This window comes from Podarcis tiliguerta (genome assembly GCF_965153285.1).
Source record: "Podarcis tiliguerta genome assembly, chromosome: 4".
In the NCBI taxonomy this organism is placed as follows: domain Eukaryota; kingdom Metazoa; phylum Chordata; class Lepidosauria; order Squamata; family Lacertidae; genus Podarcis; species Podarcis tiliguerta.
In genome coordinates, this window is record NC_139537.1 from 58,588,916 (window position 1) to 58,613,040 (window position 24,125).

Here is a 24,125-nt window from a genome sequence, read left to right on the forward strand (position 1 = left end):
GTTGATCACAATTACTGCATCTTTCTGTAATTGCCAGATTTTAAATAACTGGATTTGCCCCCTGGGCAGAAATAAATGTCCCATCATGGAATCAAATTAGATCAACATTTCACTCAAATCATTTCAGTTCTTGCTAACCTTAAATGTAGTGAGCTAATAAAGCATTAAATTAACGTGTTATGTGGAAAACTTCTAATGTGTGTTTAAATTCCCAGTAACTTACTGACTTTAAAATTTCAATCAACATAAATGACATTAAAATGTGAGTTAATAAAAGCAATTAGATTTTTATCAGCTTGGAATTGTTGCTTTTAAAAAAGAACATAGCTAGCTAAACTTGAAATGTGTATGCTTCTGTGTCAAAAGAAAGTAGCTGAGAGACCGTGGAACCAACTATGGTATTAAAAAGGTATTTATTTGTTTTGTATACCACCCATACGATTACAGGGTTGCTCACAACAGGAAAATACAAAATGAGAACACAAAAAACGCCCACCAGCAATAACTCCCCTCCCACAAACACATTTAAAGGACCATAGATTAGTATCTGTCTTTTTTGGGGGGTGGGGGGGAAACCATCTCTTGATTTTTTGATGTCTAGGAATAAGAAGCTCAGTAGCCCTTTATCACAAACCAAACTTTGTGCATATAGGCATCACTACACACACTGACGGAGGAAGAGGGGGCAGGGGGAGCGCACCGCCCCCGGCAGCGCGATCCCGGTGGGATTCCATCCTAGCTGCCGTCCCGCCCACGCTGGGCGTTCCGCCCCCGCAGGCGGCATGTCACGCCCCCAGGATGCACACCACGCCCCTTTGGGCAGTGCGCCCTGCCCCACCTGCTCTCCGCCCCTGGTGGCAGAGCATGAACTTCCGCCACTGACGATACATTATATTCAGCATATACAGGCAAGTCAGGGATAAGGGACATAGGACAGTTGGGCCCAGAGATGGGAATAGGTGAGCATTATGTGCTTTTCCATCACATGTCTATAATAAAAATATTAACCAGTGTATGAATGAGGATAGTAACTTGTGGTCAGTGGGTGGTAACATGCTTATGAAGTGTTACATTAAAATGCCAAGTGCACAGTTTGATTCTATAGCTGATATGCTTTTGTTCCAAATCTATAGCAATGAGCTACACAATAAATTCCCTTCATATGGTGCAGGGTCCATGCTCAAAATATATGTATGTCGTTAATGTATAGTTGGTAAAACAAATGCTTAAGACTTGTATAATAAAGCTAATGACAGAGTGAATAACTTTATTATATAGCTTGTATATGAGGGATAGATGGAGTAGTCAGGGCCACAGTTTCTGATTCACAGATTGATAGGCTCATATTATTTGTTTTATAGGTTTATGAAACAGATGCCCTACTCTCTAAATATGTTTAATGCACTATTAAACTCAGAATAAAAGAAGCACAAAGTATACTCCTGTTTAATCAGAAAGAAAAGCATTGCAAAGCCATGTTGTTTCTAGCCAATCAGTGAAAATAAAAAGGTGATCAAGATTCCTGCATACTTTCCACTGGGAACGACCTGAGTCTTTTTAGCTGCATTACCCCTCTAACATATAATGCAACTGAATAGTTATGGTTAGCTAGTAGTTGATAAGAAGATCTATTTTGAGAATAATAGATGGATATCAGATGAAAACAAAGTTGCTACCTTTTAAAGTGGCCCAGTATTGTGTTTAGCCATTCACCAGACCATGTTGCGTGCTTAGTCACCCAATTCTGATTACTGTAATTTTCCCTCTATAAGATGCACCAGACCACAAGACACACCTAGTTTTTGGAGGAGGAAAACAAGAAAAAAAAATCCGAATCTCAGAAGCCAGAACAGCAAGAGGGATCACTGTGCAGTGAAAGCAGCAATCCCTCTTCCTGTTCTGGCTTCTGTGATAGCTGCGCAGCCTGCATTCGCTCCATAAGACGCACACACATTTCCCCTTACTTTTTAGGAGGGAAAAAGTGATTATTATAGAGCAAAAAATACGGTAGTTAATACAAAGCTGAAAAACAGACTAATTAATATTCTATCCTGTGATCAGTCTATACATTCATTTCACTTTTCAGAGTGGGACCAATTCATACTGTTTTAAAACAGCATATGTCCTATTGTTGTTTTTGCTGGTTCCAAAGCCCCCACGTACACATTTCTGTAAATGTTACAGGGCAATCCTAACCATGTCTACTCAGAAGTAAGTCCTACTGAATCTAGTGAAGTTTACTCCCAGGTAAACAGAAACAGCTGCTTAGGGAATAAGTAATTGGACTTGCAGTACTTCTTAGTAGACATGCCTGAGATTTTGCTGCAGTCCAAGAGGTATTGTTTTTCTACCTTTACAGATGTATTGTTTCCACAGCACTGTTCTACCCCATGTTGCCAGTAAGGGCTGGCCTTACTGAATTTTGAAGCAGCCTTGCACCCTCTAGTTTAGCTTGTTGTCCTCAGTGTGGTGGACAATGTTGCCACATCACCAGTGTTTAAGTGTGATTCAACTTCCACTTTCTGTATGTGGAAAGGGGATGCAGCAAAATACCGGAGGGTAGCCTGTTTATCAATTCCCTGTTCATTTACAGAACCATGTAGCTCAGTACCATTGTATAGTTCAATTTATTGTTTTGATCCCTGAATACGTGAGCCAGGTTGGTACCATCTATATAGGAACCAGCTTGCTTAATAATAGTTGGGTTTCTGAGGGGCAGCTATTTTTAATGCACCCTTTTAAATGTCTCCCAAGTATATTCTTTTCTTTCTCCTATAAATGGACTGTCATTTCTTTCTGTGGGGAAAAGACTTGGAAGCATGGTGCAGTGAGGACTATGGATGGCTTAGCATCCATTCAGTGTTTCAGTGAACGCTGGGGTTGCGAACGTGATCCGTGTGGGAGGCATGTTCGCACCCCGCAGCGTTCGCACCCCACAGCGCTGCATCTGTGCATGTGTGGGTTGCTATTCGGCGCTTCTGTGCAAAGCGTGATTTAGTGTTTCTGCGCATGCATGAGTGCCGAAACCCAGAAGTAACCCGTTCCGATACTTCCAGGTTTGGCGTGGTGCGCAACCCGAAAACTCGCAACCTGAAACGTTTGTAAACCGAGGTATGACTGTACATTCTTTGCAAATCCCCCCACTCCCTGCTGCTCCTGATCTTTGCAATGCAGAGGGCCTTTTCATACATACAACCTGCCCATTGTAATGACAGTGATTTTGCCAGTATAGTTTAATTACCTAGCTGAAAGAATAACCAGAAGGTCAGGTGCCTCTGTTCCATACTGATGCATCTGCATTTATTTGGTGTGATAAATTGCACTCTACTTTATTCAGATTAAATAGTGTCCAGTTTAAACACTGCAGTTTGACTGAGATGAATGCAGAAAGGGTCAGTAAATAACTTAATTGCCTTTATTAAGATCTGGCTCACTTATGCATGTTCATCACTTGCCTACAACATCCGGTGACCTTCCCTGGTCACAATCCAGAGTGATAACTACCACTCCAGCAGCAAAATTAATTTAATCTTTTTAAGTATGTTGAATGGAGAGCTGCTTTTGAAACTTGAAAGTGTTGTGATGCATCCTGTGGAGCTGCTGTTTTAAAAAATCTTATGCTCTTATAGCCACACATAGTGGAGCTTTCTGGATTGTCCACATGAGTAGTTGGATTATATCTATACTTTACTATGCTGGGTAAATTTATTGAGTATGTAAGCATATTGAGATGGAAATCATGGTTTGCCACACACACACACACACACACACACACACACCTCTATTGTTCCAAGATACAATGGTTTAAAAAACATGGCCACAGGAAAATATTTTCCAGCTAAATAATTAACTTCACTCACTAAAGTGTATCCTTTTATTGAAAATGGAGAATCATGCATCATATTTCCTGGCAGAAGGAGACTAGAGATGGCTTCTTTGTTCTCTGAATTTTGGAATTTTGGATCCTTGATAGGTATAATTTTTATGGAAGGGGATATGTCCTACTTTTTTTCCTGAGAAGCTCATGTATGAAAGGTACTATGATGCATAGCCTGAGAAAAGATAGGGTTTCTAGAGATTTACTATACTTAGGTCAGGCAAAATTCAAACAGTACTTTTAGAAAATGTATTAATGATCTTGGCATGGTTTGCTCTGACCAGTTCCTTGCCCTTACTGAATACTGGCTGTAATTATTGTGACTCTACTTCCCAGATGTTGTAAGACATTTGACTAATATCAGCCCTATTTTAAATGACTAAATTTACAACAAGCAGGAAATAACTCTTAAAGAAACAGTAATCTATTTTACATGTTTCATATACCACACATATCACATTGGTAAACTATAATATATAATGAAAATTTTCATTGGTATTAATTTGATGCAATTTTGATGTCATGGCTGTAGAGTGGTAAACTCATTAGTGACATGCTATTTATGGCATGTATGTCTTCAGTGGCATAGCGTGGGTTGTCAGCACCCAGGGCAAGGCAAGTAATTTGCGCCCCCTAACCCGTGGATTTGCGCCCCCTAACCCTAACCCCCAGATGTTGCGCCTGGTGCGGCCAGCCCCCCCTGCACCCCCCACACTACACCACTGTATGTCTTTGTTTTGTACTGTAGTTGCTTTAAGGAATAGAGCTGTGTGTCTAATTTATGGTCATAATTCTTGACATTCTGTGCATCAAATTAGAAGAAATGATTTGGCCAGCACATACATTAAAGATTTGAAATAGCAGTGTGGGATGGACAAAATGTATTATATTCTGAAGCAATGTTTTGGCCATAATTTCTGGTGTTTTTGCATCAGAGCACAGAAAGCTCTGGTGGCTTTCACTCTTTCTCCAGTTACAGTATATTTGGTATTTACAGGTCCATAGATTCATTTTGTAGTATAGCATGTCTAAATTGGCTCATTATATTCAAAGCTGTGACAGTTTTCCTGAAAGCAGCCTAACCCATTTATTGTCACAATATGTGAAAATGACCTTCAGAATTATTTTTGAGAATGGCATTCACCCACCTCACCCTGTGTGCAATTGAGCTGGCATGAGTGCCTGCTTTTAACAAACAAAGACCAATATATGTAAGAAAAAAATAGTATTGTGGCTGGCCAACTATTTGGCTTTAGTGTTTGTAACAACTGTTTTTAATGTTTATTCCATGTCATTTTGGGTCACTTATGTGAGTAAAGTTACTAAATAGCAGCGGCGGCGGCAACAACAACAACTAGGTGCTATTCCCTTGAAGGAGTGTCCTCAGCATGAGAGGATATTTGTTAGCCTGCTCCCCTCCAAGGTGCTGACCTCTTCTGAAGAATCCTCTTCCTTCTTCACAGAGACCCTCATTCTCTAGGAAAGCATAGGAACTGTTATCCTAGAAGTATAGCCAGGTAATTGTACATTTGCAATAGATTGTATTGGCAGGCTAGATGTGAGCTATAAGCCTTTGGTTACCTATTCCTTTTAACAAAAAAGAGAAAAGAAAAGAAAAAAAGCATACTAATGGTAAAAGCTAATAAACTTTGAAAATGAGAAGCTGCAAGTATCATTTTAGAAAGAGGTATAATCTTCTAATGCTAGGCTTTTCAAAGAGGCTCCAGAGGATGGATGTGGATGCAGGACCACCAATATAGTCACCAGTGGCAACCATCTCTTTATTTTTAATTATTGCCCTTTCCATGCCCAGCACATAATGAGAGCCTCCCCTTCTCTCCTCCAAGTTCTTAATGACTCACTGATAACATGGAGCAGAAGGTCCCTTGCTTCAAGCTGGGCAAGATAGATGAGACCTCATCTTGCTTGAGCGCTTTGGGAAATGTAGAGGACCCTGCCGAGCTCACAAGAGAAGCCGAAAATAATAAGAGTGTTTCTCTTGCTGTCTCTCTTCTAAACTTAGTGCAAAAGAAAGTCAAGACCTTCCAGGAAATGCAAAGAACTGAGAAGAGAAGATGGATTTTAACTTACTGTGCTGGACTTTCAAGAGAGGCAGTTGAGTACCAAATCTGTCACTGCTTCTGTTCTCCATTTAAACCTGAGCACAGAGCAGTAGAAAACATCACCACATTCTCAGGGATGGGTGAGATTCTAAAATGGTGGTTTGGCTACTAAGCTAAGCCAAAATTTATTATGCCCTTGCTCATGCTAACTTGTCCTTGTGTTAGACTCTTCTTTTGTCATCACCTCTTACTGACATGTACTCCTAGTGTACATCTCCTGTATTTGCTACGAATGTAAGCTGCAGTTTCTAACACCACATTAGTGACAGCTGAGCGCCCAGAAAGATAATGTTTTAGCGCTGCTTATAATTTGCACTTTTTAATTGGATATATTGTGTGTGCATTTAATGGTTTTTTTTTACAGCTTCTGACCCCTTTGAGAAGAAGGAAGCTATAAATAAGCATCCATTAGCTTCTCATATATGGTCAGGTGTTTCTCTTGCACATACATTTTAAAACTTTGGGAAAATGTGGTTTTTAAAAAGTTAGAGTACTTCTGGTTTATTTTAATTTATAGCATTCCTGAAATATAATACAAGTAATTAGAACTTTGAGAGCAGTTATTTCCCCCCAGTAATTAAATTAGTTCATCTGTTTTATCTTGCTGCCCAAGTACTGTATTGGTGACCAGCTTTCTTAGCTGCATAGGCCAGTATTAACTTTATTACATTGTCCAACATGAAAATTATATTAAAGTAAAGTGTGATGAGTGTTTGAGGAGATGTTCTGTTTAACCTGACTGACATAATTTGTTCACATTAGAGAGTCCTGGCAATTAAAGGCTTGAAAATATATGCCATGACTTATGCATGCAGGATTGATAAGGAAGATGTCTATTTCTATAAGATGTAATTTCCAGTCTTGCTGCAAAGCATAGTTTTCTCCCCAAGTGGAATTAAATGTTATATTGTACATTTGCTTGCATTGTGTTACATAATGGCAACAAAGTATAGCACATTAGAGTGAGAGGTGGGGCTAAATTATGACATAAAAATTGAAGCACGGTAGTTGATGTTCACATCCAATTGGTGAAATTGTTAACTGTATTTCATTGTATCTTAAAAGGTACCTAACAATATTTCCATCAAAATTAAAGGTGATACAAAGGGTATAGATTATCTTTGAGAGTCAAATGGAGATAGAAAAATCATTAGAACTTGGTGATAAGTATAAACAGTACTTTATTTGTGAAGGTACTCAGTGGTACAGTGTACTGTCAGAGGGTTTGGGGGGGGCGACGGCCCATGAAATACATTTTGTGATGCTTGCATGGTATTTTTATCAATATATGAGTACCTGCACCTCATTTACCAAAACCCCTCCATTAAGTCTCAAATTCCCTTATTATTTCATGTGCATGATGATTCACTGCAAACAATAAAGTAAGAATGCTCCCAGCTGGTAGAATTCTAATAACCTTTGAAGCAGTATTCCATTCACATAGTAGCCATTTATTTATTTAACTGTAGTTCGCACTTTTCACATAAAGGCAGCTTACAACATAAATCAGTCTATAAATATTCATAAAACATAATTAAAACACCAATGAATCATCATTTCATCATGTTGGAACTTTCTTCCCCTATGTGACTACTGCATTAACTTTCGGCCAAGTTAAAGTTGTGCCATGCTGAGTCTACTGCTACAGAGTTATATCTATTCTCTCCCTGGGTACTAACTATATTCTGAAATCTTTGGTCCACCTTTCTAAGTTAGCTTAATGGCATAAAAAACACACATATATGCACTCCCAATAGAAATGATCTGTTTGACAGTTTGAGACAGTTACATCTACTGCTCTTTTATTTTGCAAAGTGAGCCCAGCAACAGGAATCATTCATTATTTCTTCTTTGGAGGAGTTTTGAGGAGCAGAAGTCAAGAGTCACAAAGGACCCCATATCAGTCCAAAACACATATTTGTGAAATCTTTATGGATTTAGAAGGCAGTTGCTTGGGCCAGAAAACCAATTATGGTTCTTGGTTTGCAGAGACTAGAGTTGATAAATAGCATTCCATAGAAGGCTAATTGCCTGCTGGTAAGTTCCTTATTAAGTAAGGCATACTCTTACAGAAAAATTGCTACTTATGCAAAAGTCTGGAAGCCATTTTTTATTATTTTAGACATATCCTGTGTGATAAGGTATTATCCAGGTAAAGTCCTTCTCCATGTTGGATGACAATGTGTATAACTAATATTGTCCTTTGAGACTAGTTTGCATGCAGTTGGTGGCATTGCACTGTTCATTGGGCTGCTGAAGATAAGAATGAGTGATGATGCCCTATATTTTAATGGAAATTTTTGAGTACGTGCAGCAGTAGGGCGCAGTCTTCAGCAAAGAAAAACGAGCTGACTTGGAGGCAAGAGAGGTCATCAAGAAAGATAAAGAAATAGGACATCTACTCCAGGCTAGGCAAGGCTTTTTAAAGGATATTATGATAATGAGCAAGAACCAATTTAATTTTTATAATGCCACTCTGTTTAACTTTAAAATACAAGGTCGAGGTACTGTGTTTTTTTATAATGATTAAAGATTGTGGAATGCTCTTTTTGTTTGAACCCTCATATGTTTCGGTTGTAAAGACTGAATGTGACAAGGAACTGGGTTGGAACCAGAAATTCCTCCTATGTACAATTAAAGAAGAAAATCTGGTGAACATTTTCATATTTATCTTGACATGAGGATTTATTTTCTTAAGAAGTCACCCTTTTGAAGTTAGTTTGATCCTGGAAGAGTAATATGTCTTATCTTTACATAAAATCTATAAAAACTACATCTATCATACAACTAGGTTCTGAAAATAGTTCCCTCTACAATAAAATTTCAGAGCTCCCTTCTTACAGAAACCTAATTTACACATTAGATGTAAGACTTATATCGCCCACAAGGTTTCTGAACTGTCAAGGTTATAAAAAGTATGATAGATTGTACCTTAAAAACAAAATTCTTACAGGAAGGCTTTATATTTAATGAGAAGAAATGTGTGGAATATTCTCTTTTTAAAGCCAAAAAAGTAGACTGAAAATGTTCTGTATGGAATCTGCAGAGAGGGAATAATGTGAATGGGTACATTTTTCAGGGGGCAAAAAGCCGATGATTCTTTATTTCTTTGCATCTTTTTAAATAGTAGTGTTTCTCTAAAATGGTACCTAGATAAACCCAGTTTCTTATTATGAATATTTACTGCATGTGCCTGTCCCTAAGCCAATGCACACATTTGTTGAACCTTTCTTTCACCACCAGCAAGCAGTCTGCTTGCAAAGAAAGCAGCTGAAAACCCTAAGAATAAATATGTTTGCCCTTCAGAGCCAGCCATTGGAGCTAAAATCCTGGCACACCTCCATCACTTGTATCTTCCTTTAATGGGAGCAATGGGGAATGACAGAAGCCGCCATTGTAATGAAACAATTTGATGGCCTGCTTGATGTCTGGGATGCACAATGATAGCTCAGATCTCAAATTTAGGATCTGCACACTGATAGCTTCTTTCTCCCACCCCCTTCCCCGGCTTCCTACCAAGATTTCACTTTAGATAAAGGAGAGTGATGCATGCAGTGTCCCATGTACACATGGGTGTTCATCTTCTCCTTTCTGGTGACAGCATCCTCACCTTTGAAGGTCAGACTCTTCAGGAGCAAAACCCCATGAATTGCACAGAGCTGCAATTTTCATGATTCCTGATTCATCTACGCCCCCTCTCATGGTGCTGCCATAGGCACATCACCCTGTCATGTGGCAGGGCTATCCCTATATCTGGGGTTCTAAGCCTTTCTACATTTACTTGAATGTAAGCCTTACCTAGTTGAACTTAACAAGCATATTTTTTTTTTGTTCTGCCCATTCAGTAATGGACTTTCTCATTCTTGAGATTCACCAGAGTTTGAACATGAACATGTTGCTTAAGTACTGGGACTAATTTGTTAGCTTTGTTGACCATGTATAAGCTGATCTACATTAATTTTAATTTAATTTGTTAGCTATCTTTTGACAGTGATTTATTTATATGCTGCTCCTTAGTCAAATGCCTACTTATTAGTCCTTTTATTCTGTTGGTTTTATTTGTGCCCACCTGAGTGACTTTTTGTTTTCTTACCTGCCCATGTTCCCACCTACCATGTAGGTTACCCAGGGGGAAGAGTAGGAGGTGAGAAAATAAGTACTTTGCTCACATCCTCAACCACCCAAATTCTTGTTTGCTTGCCCAGTTTGAAGCGAATTAGAGCTGAAGGGCAGGGCAGCTTGACCATCTGACCAGCAAAAAGGGAGGAATCGAGAAAGAACTGTGGTGGAGGAAGCAGTGCACCCTCCTGCCCACATGCCTGCCAAGCTTTATGCTGTAAACTGCCGTATAGAAATTTAATGATAATAATAATACAACTGGGACGCAGGTGGCACTGTGGGTTAAACCACAGAGTCTAGGACTTGCCGATCAGAAGGTTGGCGGTTCAAATCCCCACGATGGGGTGAGCTCCCGTTGCTCGGTCCCTGCTCCTGCCAACCTAGCAGTTCGAAAGCACATCAAAGTGCAAGTAGATAAATAGATACCGCTCCAGCAGGAAGATAAACGGTGTTTACGTGTGCTGCTCTGGTTCGCCTGAAGTGGCTTAGTCATGCTGGCCACATGACCCGGAAGCTGTACGCCGGCTCCCTCGGCCAGTAAAGTGAGATGAGAGCCGCAACCCCAGAGTCGGTCATGACTGGACCTAATGGTCAGGGGTCCCTTTGCCTTTACCTTTAATAATACAATTAAAAAGCTGCCCACTGCCCAGCAGCCACTGCTGCTCCTGCTTCTTCTCCACCCAGCCCACGCATAATGTCTACATACAGTGAAGAGTTAGAATTTGAGCAAATTCATTAATTTAGCAAGGGTTGGAAATATAACCAGCTAACGTCCTCGAGAGACCAGCCCAGGGAGAGCTGACTGGGGGTGGGCCATTGGAGTTAGCAACCTTGGCATCACCAAGCTCCACTCCTGAGTTTTGGAGGGTGGTGCCAAGCTTATGAATCTGAAGGGATGAGATGCTGCCAACTTGAAGTCCCTAGGGGCATGGTCTGATCATCGTTGAAGACCATTCATTTGTGCTGAAAAGTTGCTTGAATCTCTCTCACCTAAATAACTGTGACTTAGTATACAGACTGCGTTGTTTGCTGCACTAGCTACAGATGGAAAACGTGCTCATTGCTCAGTATACCTTTTAAATATTGACACAGAAATATTATGAAATGTGCTTACTAAATATGATTCTTACCATGCTGTCCTTTTGGGATTCCAAGTGATCACAAGGAAACATTTCCCTTTAATGTGGCTTGACTGCACTTTGAGACGGATAATACATGAGGAGAAAATAGTGTATTTCTTCTACCTTTCTCTCCTGTCAACTTTGAGAGGATATGCACTGATGAGCATTCTTATTTGTATTTAACATTTTAAAATAAACTTTGAAAATGAGACGATATTGAATCTCACTCCTATCTACTTCCATGTTAATAGCCAGACTTAGTCTTGTTTTACTAATACAATTTTGGTTTTCCCTTAAAAGTAGTCTTAATGAATTAAGAATCCTTTTATCTCTAGTTTGCTGGTAATTGTTTCTGTCCTTATTAGACCCCTGGGTAGCTTCCTTGTCATCCAGGAGTCGAAGTTACTTCCATAAGGCATTAGCATATTAAACAGATTGGAAAGTGACAAGTTACGGTGTTCTTAATAAAGAAGTAATCAAGGTTTAGAGCATGTCAGCCATATAAAGTAATATACAGTACTTAAGAGGACCTGGAGGCGAGCTTTCATAGAGCCAAATACCTTTTTATAGTGTCTCTAAATGATAAATGAAGCGAAATGATTAATATACAGATAACGTTTTTGTCCTGTTAAAACGCAACATTAAATTCATTTCACATTTTTCATTGCAGTGGGCATTTGATTATCTGTCTGGCTGTTTCATCAGTGATACTTTTTATTTCACTTATGTTTTTGTTTGCATTGGATTGACCTTTAAAACAAATAAATGCTTGCGTGCAATAAAGGGTTAGTTCGTGCATTTAGCAAATTAAAGTTGCTGTCCTTTTCACTTTCACAAACTCCCATATTTTTTACACCATTTGGAAATGCTCTGAAGTCAATCCTTTTTAAAAAGTTACAGTCATGTTCTGAATGACCCCATCAGAATTTTGTCTTCAGGTTTGCCTTTCAAGATTTGGATGATGGATTGTCAAGAGCACTTAAACATAAGAAAGTGTCTCTTAGCAAGACTTACAAAATGGTGTGTGTGTGTGTGTGTGTGTGTGTGTGTGTGTGTGTGCATTCAATGGCATGGCTTTTTCTCATTTCTATTCAGGATTTAATTGAACTGTGGACTTTTATTTTAAAGCCATAACTTGTGTCAAATGCCTTGATGAGTCATAAAAAAACAAAAATGGAAACAGAACAAGAGTGTTTTAGATAGGAATTGTTATATTGGATTAGACCAGTCAATCATACTATAAGAATAAAATAACCTTTATGGGGTTTTAAGAAACTTTTGCCAAAATGTCACATAAATTATTTTCACATGAAATAAAACTAAATGGAAAGGTTATGATCCAAAGTACACATTAAGAAGCTACTGAGTTTTCCTTTTAAAAAGGCACAGGTCAAAGATATATTAAATAAAATTGGACTGGGGTCTATGGGAATCGGTTGTGAACCTGAAAGCCACCAGTTTAAAAATATTGCCTTTACCAAATGAAAGAACACTTGCCATTGAATGCTGGTGTGTCGCGGTTATAGCCCAGCGCAGCCATGCCAGGGGCTATCATCCTACCCTACATGGCCATTGGAGGACGCCCTCCTCCTTTGCTGGCCAGGAGAGATTCTGGCAGACTGCCCTTTTGAATAAGCCAAGCACGGGCAGTGGATGTGGCTCTGACAGCAGACTGGAGTGAAAACTTTCACCCCTGGTCTTCACTCTGGTCCTCTTGCTGCTTATTTAAGCAGGCCACAGCCAGTTCAGTTGGAGCTGGATTCCCCACCCTTCCACCTACTTCTACAGTTTCTGGTCCTGCTTGATGGTAAGCCAGCAGGCCATGGCATGAGACCTTGCTATGGAATTAATCAGTCATTGTATCTGGGGCCAGGGAGGCATTTTCCAGCAGACAAATTGGGCCTTACTGGAGAGTTTGCCTACCTCACAGTAACTGTCACAACTTGTTGGCAGATAAGGCATTGGGTTGGATCCTTAGCTTAGGTTGGGGATTGGAAGCCAACCTCCCTGCTACAAAGAATAAGTACCCTGTTAATGGTGGTCCTGGTGGGATTATCCGGATTTTATGTACGTTATAGCGTGACCTTAACCTAGGTTTGACCCAGCTAAAATAATCAACCAGCAGTCAAGCTGGTTGATTCAGGATACATACCCAATGCCTACAGCAAAGTCTTTTTAGTTCTGTAAAATTGTGGATTATTTGAACCCAGTATCCTTGTCCTGTGTCTTTATAGATCATCCTTGCATTGGAGCCCACCAGCCATGGGCTCTCTGCAATTCAGTCTGCAACAAAGTCACATGATTAGGGCAGCCAGTATTGTCTAAACCTGAGCACCACTCTCTCTTGTCTTCAAGTTGAGTACAATAATAGTTTAATCTTGTAAAGATTGTTGTATAGCTAATTAAGGTTATATCTGTGAAGTAGGTTAATAATAATGCTAATTTATTTATACCCTACCCATTTGGCTAAGTTTCCCCAGCCACTCTGGGGGGCTCCCAATTGAGTATTAAAAACAATACAGCATTAAATATTAAAAACTTCTTTTAAAAATAGAATAGCTGCTTATTTCCTTGACATCTGATGGGATGCCGTTCCACAGGGCGGGCGCCACTACCGAGAAGGTTGGACAATTCAAGTGCTATATAAATGCTAAGCATTATTATTATTAGTTACGAATGCCGGCGTGGTTGCTCGAGAGCAAACAGGCAAGACTACCCGTTGGTCTTTTCAAGGCTTTATTATCTGTCCAAAATGTTCACAATGCAGATCGACTCTTTTCCATGTCTGCTCAGTCGCTAGCAGAATATGGGAGTTGGCAGTCCTTAAACTTTCCCCAGCAGAGCAGTTTTTTGACCCCCATCCACGTCTCCCCTCTCTGTGCGTAAGCCTACTGCGCAGAGAGGGCGTGGGCAAAGGGGGACCTGCCTCCCCCCCGCTTTGCTCAGGTTCAGTGTTGCGGCTCTCCCTTGCATCTTCCGAGCCCTGCATCCCTTCCCCAATAGAGGCGTGGCTTTGCTCTTCCTCGGAGGATGAGCTGCTTCTTATGATCTTTGGTGGCTCCCTGTAACCCTACTGCCCTCCCACCTCCCACCTCTGAGCTGATGGCAGTTCCCTGACATTATTAAATTAACTTAAGAGACATTGTCATATTAATGTGTATCCTTACTTTGGTATTTATGTAGAGTCCCAAATAATAATGCCCTGAACTGAAATGCTTTTAGGAATCGAATTTTATAAACAATGAATGAACCTTGAGGGGTTTTTTAAAGGCAAAACTGTTGGCAGCAGTCTTTCTGTAGTCAAATGCCTCCTTGCATAGTCATAAGATGTAGCTACAATTTATAGTCCTAGAATTGCCATACTCCTTGTCTTCTGTCCTTATCCTTTCCCTCTAAGGAAAAGGATATATTTCCACAACATGTGGGTCCCACTCCTTTCAGTCTGCAAGTCATAGGCACACATCCCAGTCTTTGTACCATTGGGGGGTTTTTTCTTATCAGGGGGCATATAGTGATTGCTCTAGTGCAGTTCTAAGGAATGATATGGCCACCATGTTGAAGCCCATCTATGTTACCAGCCTACCCTGAGCAGCTGTGGCTTTCTCCAAACCATCGCACACATTTATTTATTCATTTTGCTATATATGATGTAATAGGGATGGGGAGGGGGATGACTACCAGGTCTTGAAATGTGGAGGCAGCTGCCACAGAGAGTGATTTAAAACCCTTCCATCCATCAGCTGTGGCATGTCCACAGGTCCTTTGTTTCCATCTTTTATTAAATGTGATGATTTTGCAAAGTTCCTAAAAGCAAGAAAGATCCAGGGACATTTCTCATGCCTGTCAAAAGTAATTTTTAATATTATGGTGCATGACAAATACTTCATGCTCAGTGTGAAACAAATTTTTTGATAAAAAAAAATCTATAAAGTTTCTACCCTGCTTTAAAAAGAAGAAAATGAATATGTTTGCAAATTGTGAAGAGGCACAAATTCAAGAAAACAACACCTCTCTCTTCCTAGTTTGTATGTGTATTCACTTTTAATATTTCAATAATATATTAATGATACTTCAATATTCAGTCTTGGGTAGCTTCTAGTGTTCCTATGCCTGCCCTAAAGAAGGTCTAAGTTTCATCCTAGACATAAACCAACTGGATGACCTTAGGCAAACCAATCTGTTTCCTCCTACTCCGTTTGTAATATGGATAATAAAACCTGCCTACATTACACACTTGTTTTAAGGATAATTGAGATAATGTAGGTGAAGCTCTCTGAGCACTGAGGAAAATGCTGTATAGTTGGGGATGACAGTGGTGATATTGAATGCAACTAGAACAATTGTTTTGCCATTACTCTGCTTTGCTTATGGGTTAGGGATGGAGCTGGTCCTTGCATTTCTGACTGATGTACAGCCAATAAGGAATATGGAGTATATGTCAGACACCTGTGTATCAATAGTTGTTTTCCCTAAGGGGGGGAAAATGCTAATGTGTTTTTTCGCATTTACCAGTAGTTTTTCTTTTCGATTTGTTTTTACTTGCTATAAATCACTGTAAAGCTTACCTTAATATATTTATATTGAAACATTTTTCTTAAAAAAAAAATCCCTCATAGAGAATTGTCCCTCCCCTGGTTTTAAGGACTCTCCAGAAATCATACCTTATATACGTTAATTAGTTACTTCCCTTAACTTTCTGTGTTACTGCTTTCTCTTCTTGCCCTTGGAATAATTTTCAAGAATAATTAGCTGGTATCAGAAATTAATGTAATAATTAGTAAGGCTTTGATGAACATATCAAAGGTTACACTGGCATCCAAACTGCATTGCTGTATTAGAGTGTAGATCTCAAATATACTGCAACTTTGATCTTCTAGCCAGCACAAAGAAAGAGAGAATTATCCAAACAACTTAAGTGCATAGAGTGATGGCTTATCTGTGACTGCAGATTTTGAGAATCTCTACACAATCTATTCAGATTCATCATCATCATCATTTTATACCCCACCTTTTCTGTATCAGGAGCTCAAGGCGAATTACAGATAAAATAGGAACAGCTTTATGATCTCCATTCATATAATACCGTATATGCAATCAGGGTTTATTTTTTTCAAAAGAATGTTCTGCCAGCAAGTGAAACTGACAGACATTAAATGCTTGTTTTTATTATTTCATCATGTTGGTACAGGGATTTTCAATAAAAATAAATTACCTTTGAGCATGCTTGGCTGATACCATAAACATATAAAAGATCAATTTGATTGATAGTAGAAATGCTTCTCATTATGCTTAACTGTAAAATATTGTAGCATTCAAAGACAACAGGAAATGAGATTCATGAAACTATTCAAAAATATATGCATGGGTTAACTATGTGATAAGAGAGAACTCATGAAAGAGGCTGTATTATTTTAACAGTCATCATGAATTTTGGTGACATCTACACAGCAACAGAAGATGTTTCTACATTAATATTTTATGTCTAATCATGAAATATCTTCCCTTGTTTTGGACAGTATGCCAGAAAGATCTGCATATTTTGACATCTAAATACAATTTATTCGTGAAAAACCAAGTTCCACTACAGTATAATGCATGTACCAAAAAATGGCTTGTTGAAAATTAAAGCATTACTTGATTATGTAGTGGTTCTAATCTAATTTGATAATCCAAGGGTGTTTCTGAAAAGAAAAGAAAAGAAAAACCTCTATGAACCCGTGCTTATTGTGACAACCACCTCTGTGTTTCCCTAGATTCAGGGAATAATTTTAAGATCAGTTCCCAATGATTTGTAATTGGAAATGTTTTCCAATTACTAAATTCATTCATTTTTGTTGGCATCCGTTCATTAGTAACAATGAATGAATACTAGCTGCAAATAAAATTTCAGGCAAGTTTAGGAGTTTGTTTGCTAAATACAAGTAAAATAAGATGCTGATTTACTTTACCCTTTAGGATATCAGAATTCTAGAAAACCCACATCAGTGCACATGACTCTTGGGGTCCCTTTCAACTCTACAATTCCATGATATCTATTTACTTTACTTATTTCATTTACTTACTACTTATTTCATTACTATTTACTTATTTCATTTATACTCTACTTTCCCCCCAAAGAGCTACAAAGTGGTGTAGATGGTTCTTCACTTCCTCATTTATTTCCCACAACAACCCTGTGAGGTAGGTGAGGCTGAGAAGCAGTCTCTGCCCCCCAAGCTCACCCAGTGAGCTTCAAGGCCAAGTGTGAATTCGAACCCTGGTCTCCCAGGTCCTAGTCTGACACTCTAAGCACTATACCACTCTGGCTCAGTTAATTGTACACCTAACAGCCTGTCAATTACCATGTTTGACAATAGGGGCTTGCGTGGGCATGCTTTTGCTTTTACAACCAATTTATTAACATTAATTCCCATAAAAATGTGTATTCCTATTTCCCCCAAACCAATGTCAGAACATAAAATTTTGTTTCTGTATATTTTAAAATATCTTATTCATAATTCATGTGCACTAAACTAGACATAATCTAGAGCCGCATGGAGTTCTGAGGCTCACAAGAACATCGAAGTGCACAGAACTCTCCTCTTATATGTTGTGAGGGAGAGGAAGGTCATATCTATTGGGTATACCAAATATTACCCAATTTACAGAATACAATGGGGATACCTGCATACTTGAACTGCCCAACTCCCTGTGAATTGAAGCCACTGTGACAATTCTGGAAGTCAACCAAGGAAGAGATATAATGGCTTAATATCAAACATCTAAACATTGCTAGGTTTTGTTCATACAACCTTTTGCCGTAGGTAAACAAATCGACTTAGGGAAATCTATTTATATGTAGAGCTGTTACAATAATCTTAATTGTGTATGATCTTTATTATTATTATTCTTCAATGGCATATATATTTTATAAATGCAGATATTGTTTTTCATTACACTTTCACTTGTTTTACAATGACTATTAGAGATAGCTCTAAAGAACCTTATATGGCAGATAGGAGTAAGCCACCAGGCAGTTTGTATATGCTTTTATCAGCTGGTAATTCTTTGTACAAATGCAAAATGATGCATGCAACTGTCCTTTAAAAACTTGCTATGCTTCACTGAGAAATTATATATTTATATGAATCAGAATGCCATCTGTGGTTACAGTACATTAGTTAAAGTAAAATTACAAGGACTATCAATCCTGTTTCCAGTATAAACTGATCACCATCTGTGATCAGGAAGAATTTCCCTCCTTCTACTCCATCTATGCAATGTTATGCAATTAAATGCATTATGGAAGATTTATATCCCTATAAATCAACCAGTAATGTTTACTCTCAGTATCTATTAACATTACAGAGCCTTTTTTGTTTGTTTGTTTCCCACAGGGAAGTAAGTTGTCCCTATTAAAAGTTATCATTTTGATCACTTTTAGCCATTGTAAATGGTCGTAATTTAAAAATGTGTGTCTAACATTGTAGTTTCATGAGCTGCTACCCGGCCAGTGTTTATGTGCTGCCTGCACTTATGTTGCTTAACTGATGGTTTGGCACAGGGCATTATTTTAAATGTATGAAGTAGTGAGGAATTTCCTCATCAGCAATCATGAATTCTCCACCAGTGAGCTCAAGCTTTCCCTCTTGTAAAATGCCCCCTTCAGCTCCCTCTGTTTTTTCTTCAATATGAGAACATCACTACATTATGTGATTATAACTCCCACTAATTTGTTTACATTGTTGTGGACAGTAATTGTGTAATTTGAGCAACCTATGTGATTAAATGTTTTACACTGCCTCATAACATGGGATCCTGTCACAAGGAAGTAGTTACACCACATTGAACATATACAGTGGTACCTCGGGTTAAGTACTTAATTCGTTCCGGAGGTCTGTACTTAACCTGAAACTGTTCTTAACCTGAAGCACCACTTTAGCTAATGGAGCCTCCTGCTGCTGCCACGTCGCCGGAGCACGATTTCTGTTCTCATCCTGAAGCAAAGTTCTTAACCCGAGGTACTATTTCTGGGTTAGCGGCGTCTGTAACCTGAAGCGTATGTAACCTGAAGCGTATGTAACCCGAGGTACCACTGTACAGTCGTACCTTGGTTTCGAACAGCTTAGTTCTCGAATGTTTTGGCTCCCAAACGCCGCAAACCTGGAAGTGACTGTTCTAGTTTGCAAACTATTTTTGGAAGCCGAACATGGGCTTCTGCATGCTTCCGATTGGCTGCAGGAGCTTCCTGCAGCCAGTTAGAAGCTGTGCTTTGGTTTCCAAATGTTTTGGAAGTCAAACGGACTTCTGAACACATTCTGTTCGACTTCCAAGGTACGACTGTACTGTAGTATACCACGCACAGAGCTACAGTTTCCAGCACTCTTAATAACCTACAGTTCCCAGGACTTCTTTTGGGGAGAAAATGTATGCTCATTCTGTATACAGCCATAGTGTGTTAATTTAATATTGTTTAAATGCAATTTTGAGAATCACATGTGCACTACTTTTGGCAGTTTTACCACTCAAGTCCTCCTTTTGAATTTGAAATGAAAATGGAAGAATAATAGAATTATAGAATTGTAGAGTTGGAAGGGGTCCAGAGGCCCAACCCTCAGCAATGCAGGAAGCCTGCCCACAGCCATCTCTGGGTTAACTCAAATCACCAGCCTTCTGGTTAACAGCCAGATGCACTGACCCATTGTGCCATTATCACACTTATGTCAAAATAAAACTTTCCCTTTCTTATCTGCGTAATTCATTCACCTTAAATAAACTGCTACATGTTCACATGCATTATTTGCAGATCAGAATTAAGGTTTACAAAAATATTAGCTCCTGCATGTGTAAGGTCTCTGAAACTTGCCTACGGACAGTCTACTTTTACTTTTAAAATTTACATCTCAATTCCATCCTTGCCACTGCAGTGTTGCTGTGTATTAGGCTGGTGTGTAAAAGTTAGGCAATGTATACTGGCTTGATTTACTTGTCATAAGAAACTGCCCTGTGCTTGAAAGTGTTTTAGACTAAATTGTTTTATCATTATGAATTTATTTGTTACTGTAAAAGCATTAAATTTCACAGATTTGCTGCTGATGATGATATGATATCATTTACATAGATGTTTAATTGTAACTGGACATTAAAGCAATGTCTGGATAAATCACCTAAATCCTGTAATCCGAATGTTCTGTGCAACTGAATGCATAATGTGCGTCTTCTTTTTCAAAACTCAATATAAAGCATTTCCTTAGAATACTAGTTTGGATTCCCCTTACAAATATTTATGTGAAAAGAAACCCACAAATATACCAGTGAACCGCAACATCTCACTGTGATAAAAAGTAATTTAAACGTTTAAAGTTCAGCCTTTGTCAAACAAAGAAGAAAAAAGTAATGTTGATTAAATAGTTCGGGCAGGCATCCAATTTCACTATTCTTTTCTAAAAAAAAAAGTACAGTCCCACTCATTTTTCAATTGCAAGCTCTAATTTGCTGCTGTCTTCTAATTCCTCAGACTATAGAGTTTGTGCCAAGAGTACTAAACCTGAAAAAGGTGTAGTATAACATAGTTTAAAGCCCATAAACATGACTGCTGTTGCCATAAGATTCCATTTTGCTTTCTATGATTTTTAAAATTGACATGAAACCCCATATCTGGAGAATTGTGCTATGTGCCTTCATTATGTGCTGTGTGGATGACACTCAGCTCTATGTCCTTTGGGCATCCACAATTCTCAGGTAAAGTGCCTGGAAGGACGGTGTTGGTTCTACTCCAAGAAACAGATTATCTAGCTCACAGTAGGAAACATCTGGCCTGCAGACCTAAGTAGTCCTGCCATACTTCCTCATCTGGCAAGGCCATTTTGGCCAAGCAAAACCATACCCATTTACTCTACTCCTGACATCAGAAAGTACAGACATGGCGGGACAAAAAGGGGTCTGAAGCCCTGAAAATTAGGTTTCAAATGACATGCAGGACTCCATGCAAAGCCTGATGTTCAGCTGATTGTAGGGTCTTCAAAGCATCGCATGTAACTCTATGCATTCACCAGCAATGACTAATTGCCAGGGCTTTCAAAGAGCTGCACACAGTGTGCTTGCACCCCGTGGTTTAATTTCAGGTAAAAACATTATGACATCAGGTGAGTGCCCCTGCTCACCTGTCAAACTTGGCCCAGGAGTGGGAGGTGGGGGGAGATAATAATTCAGCCCACTGGCCCAATCCAGTTTATTGCCTTTGATCTAGAGCCATTTCAGTCTGCATTCAGGGCTGGATTTAATACTGAGACAGCTTGAAGAGTCTGAAAGCTGACTTTTGAGAGGATAGAATCAGGGGAAGACATGCAACCCTATTGATTCCCCAGCTTCATCCAGTGGTGTGCATTGAAAGGGAAGAAAAGAATAATTGCAGTTTTAGTACTATTTTCATTGAGACTGTAATCACAGATTTAAGGGACTATGAATCTGCATTAACAGAGTTTATCATGTATGCTACCAATGTTATCTCTATGTTTAAAATAAATAGTTGTGTGTATGTAGGAGTCGCTTACTCATGATTTCCACCCTATCCTTTTCTGTACTGGAGACAGCGGCATTTAAAACCTTTGTTTCATATTGTTTTAATATAGTTGTCACTATTGCCACTACTTCACCATTCCTTATGCTTTAGTGAACTGGCTCTTTCAGAGGCAGCATTTTTTGACAGGATACACTGCTTTCTGAAGTGTCAATTCAGCAAGGCAAAGGACTAATGAACTAACATCAGCAAAGAGGGAACTGCAGTGAAGATATTTTTAAAACTGCAAACTCTTTTGAAGGCTTGAAGTAAGAAAGACATCAAGGCAATTGCAGGACTCTTGCCTCTTACTGTTATAAGCAAATAATAATAATAAAGAAAGAGAGACAGACAGACAGACTACTTCCAGGCACAAGAGAGCTGTTGGCAAATATTGGAGGCTCCCATGTTTTAAAACTGTCAAAATGTAGTCATATGAAGATTTTTTAAAGTTGCTGTAGCATACAAGCTAAGAGATTAAGCTACAAATCAGGAAGTTTCTTGTTTGAAACTTGCCTCTGCCGTGGGCTCATTGCATGGCCTTAGACAAGCCATTGTCTCTTGGCCTCAGTTCTCTGATCTGTCAGGGTAATTGTAGAGGGATTCTAACCATGATTTTTTAGGGGTTCCAGTCATGAGGAGACTTCTAAGCAATCTCAGCCAAACATGCTTAGAATCCTCCATATCTTTGCACCCATAGCACAAAAGGACGTTAGGAGTAGGGCTTGCATGTCTAGTTCAAGTGCCCTTTTCAGAGATTCACAGTGAATGCCTAAAGAGAGCTAAAAGTTTTGCTATTTCTTCTAAAGCTTGCTTATCCATTTACTTTGTGATGTGCAATCAGAATTTATGCCCAAATCAGCTAATGTTGTGCAGCATTTAAATTTTAAGTTTTATTCACTCGTTAACAATATTTATCTTGACTGTTCAATAGATTTTTTTAAAAAATCTGAGGCAGGTTTACATAATTTGAAAACAAAGTGATAACAGTAAAAACAACAACATTATCATAGTGAAATATATTCTCTTTAATAAAAAAAAAGTAAACAAACATTATGTATAATTATCTGGAAATTACTGTTTCAGTTGATTCAGTAATTAAGCCCAATAAGTAAGTTTTGTATTATTTCGTTTTTGGAATCACCAAAGATTACCTTTGATGGAAGGGGAGGGAAATGAACAGATGACAGCTAGACATGATGGAGGCTGTGTTCTGCCTCCACAGACCATTGCTGGAAACTGCAGGAACGGAGAATGGACCTGTGCTCAGGTTCTGCTTTACCATCTGTATCTGGTTGGCCACTGTGAGAACAGGATGCTGGTCTAGATGGGCCATTGGCCTGATTCAGCAGGCTCTTCTTACATTCTTATCTGACTTAAAACAATACAATTCATATTAATGCAATGCACACAGATACATTTAAAATAAATGACAACAACTAAAAGTGATTGTCCACTAATAACAATTAATAAACAAAATAAGGTCATCAAAAGGACCATGTACACCCCCATTAAATCCAAGTGTTTCAACAAAAATAAGCTTCTTTTATATTACTATACCATGAACCTTTTTCTATCTGGTCTGTTTTTAAAATCAGTTTAATATTCTGTTTTCTCTGTTTTTAAAATCAGTTTAATATTCTGCCACATGATGTTATTGTATTCATCGTTTCATTTAGGCTTCATTAAGATATGGCATACTTGCAGTTAATCCAGAATTAGCATCACACTTTACAAGTGCTTTAATCTCACAAACTGGCCCATGCATAAGTGATCTTTTTTATGCCCAAATTTTTCAGTCTAGATGTTTATTTTTCTAACATGCAGATGCTGCACACTTTATTCAGGTAAGCATCTTTTAAACATGATATTAGGTGCACAGGGCATTTATAAAAGCAGGTTTATCTCTACCATGCTTGCATTTGGCATAGCACATTTTGATCTGGTCATTGTACTCCATTTTTATCAGATTATTTGGTTTCTTGCAGGACCTCCAGGATGGCATTGGGAGACAGCAAGCTGTTGTCAGAACACTGAACATAGCTGGGGAGGAAATTATTGAGCAGTCATCAATAGCCGATGCCAGTGTATTGAAGGGGAAACTGGGAAGCCTGAATTATCGGTGGAAGGAACTCTGCAAACAACTGGCAGAGAAAAAAAAGAGGTGAGCTAACATAGCAAGTAAATTTTATTTTTGATACTTCAAGCTGTTCTAATAATTGAAAAAATCAACAAATTACAAATTGTTTTGTTAGAGTTTAAGGAATTTCCTTAGTAATTGTGTTATATAAATCTGTGAAATCCTTTTTTTTTAAAAAAAGGTTGAGAACAATCAACCTATCCATAGC

General features: G+C 38.7%; 1 protein-coding gene across 23 annotated transcripts in view; it reads left to right on the plus strand.

The window, feature by feature from the left end:
- Nucleotides 1-24,125, plus strand: part of DMD (dystrophin) — a 984,302-nt gene that overhangs the window by 626,706 nt on the left and 333,471 nt on the right. For all 23 annotated transcript variants that reach the window (XM_083438913.1, XM_083438919.1, XM_083438923.1 and 20 more), the window contains one exon: nt 23,766-23,941. In XM_083438913.1, the coding sequence (XP_083295039.1) occupies nt 23,766-23,941 (176 nt within the window). The remainder of the gene's footprint in view (nt 1-23,765; nt 23,942-24,125) is intronic.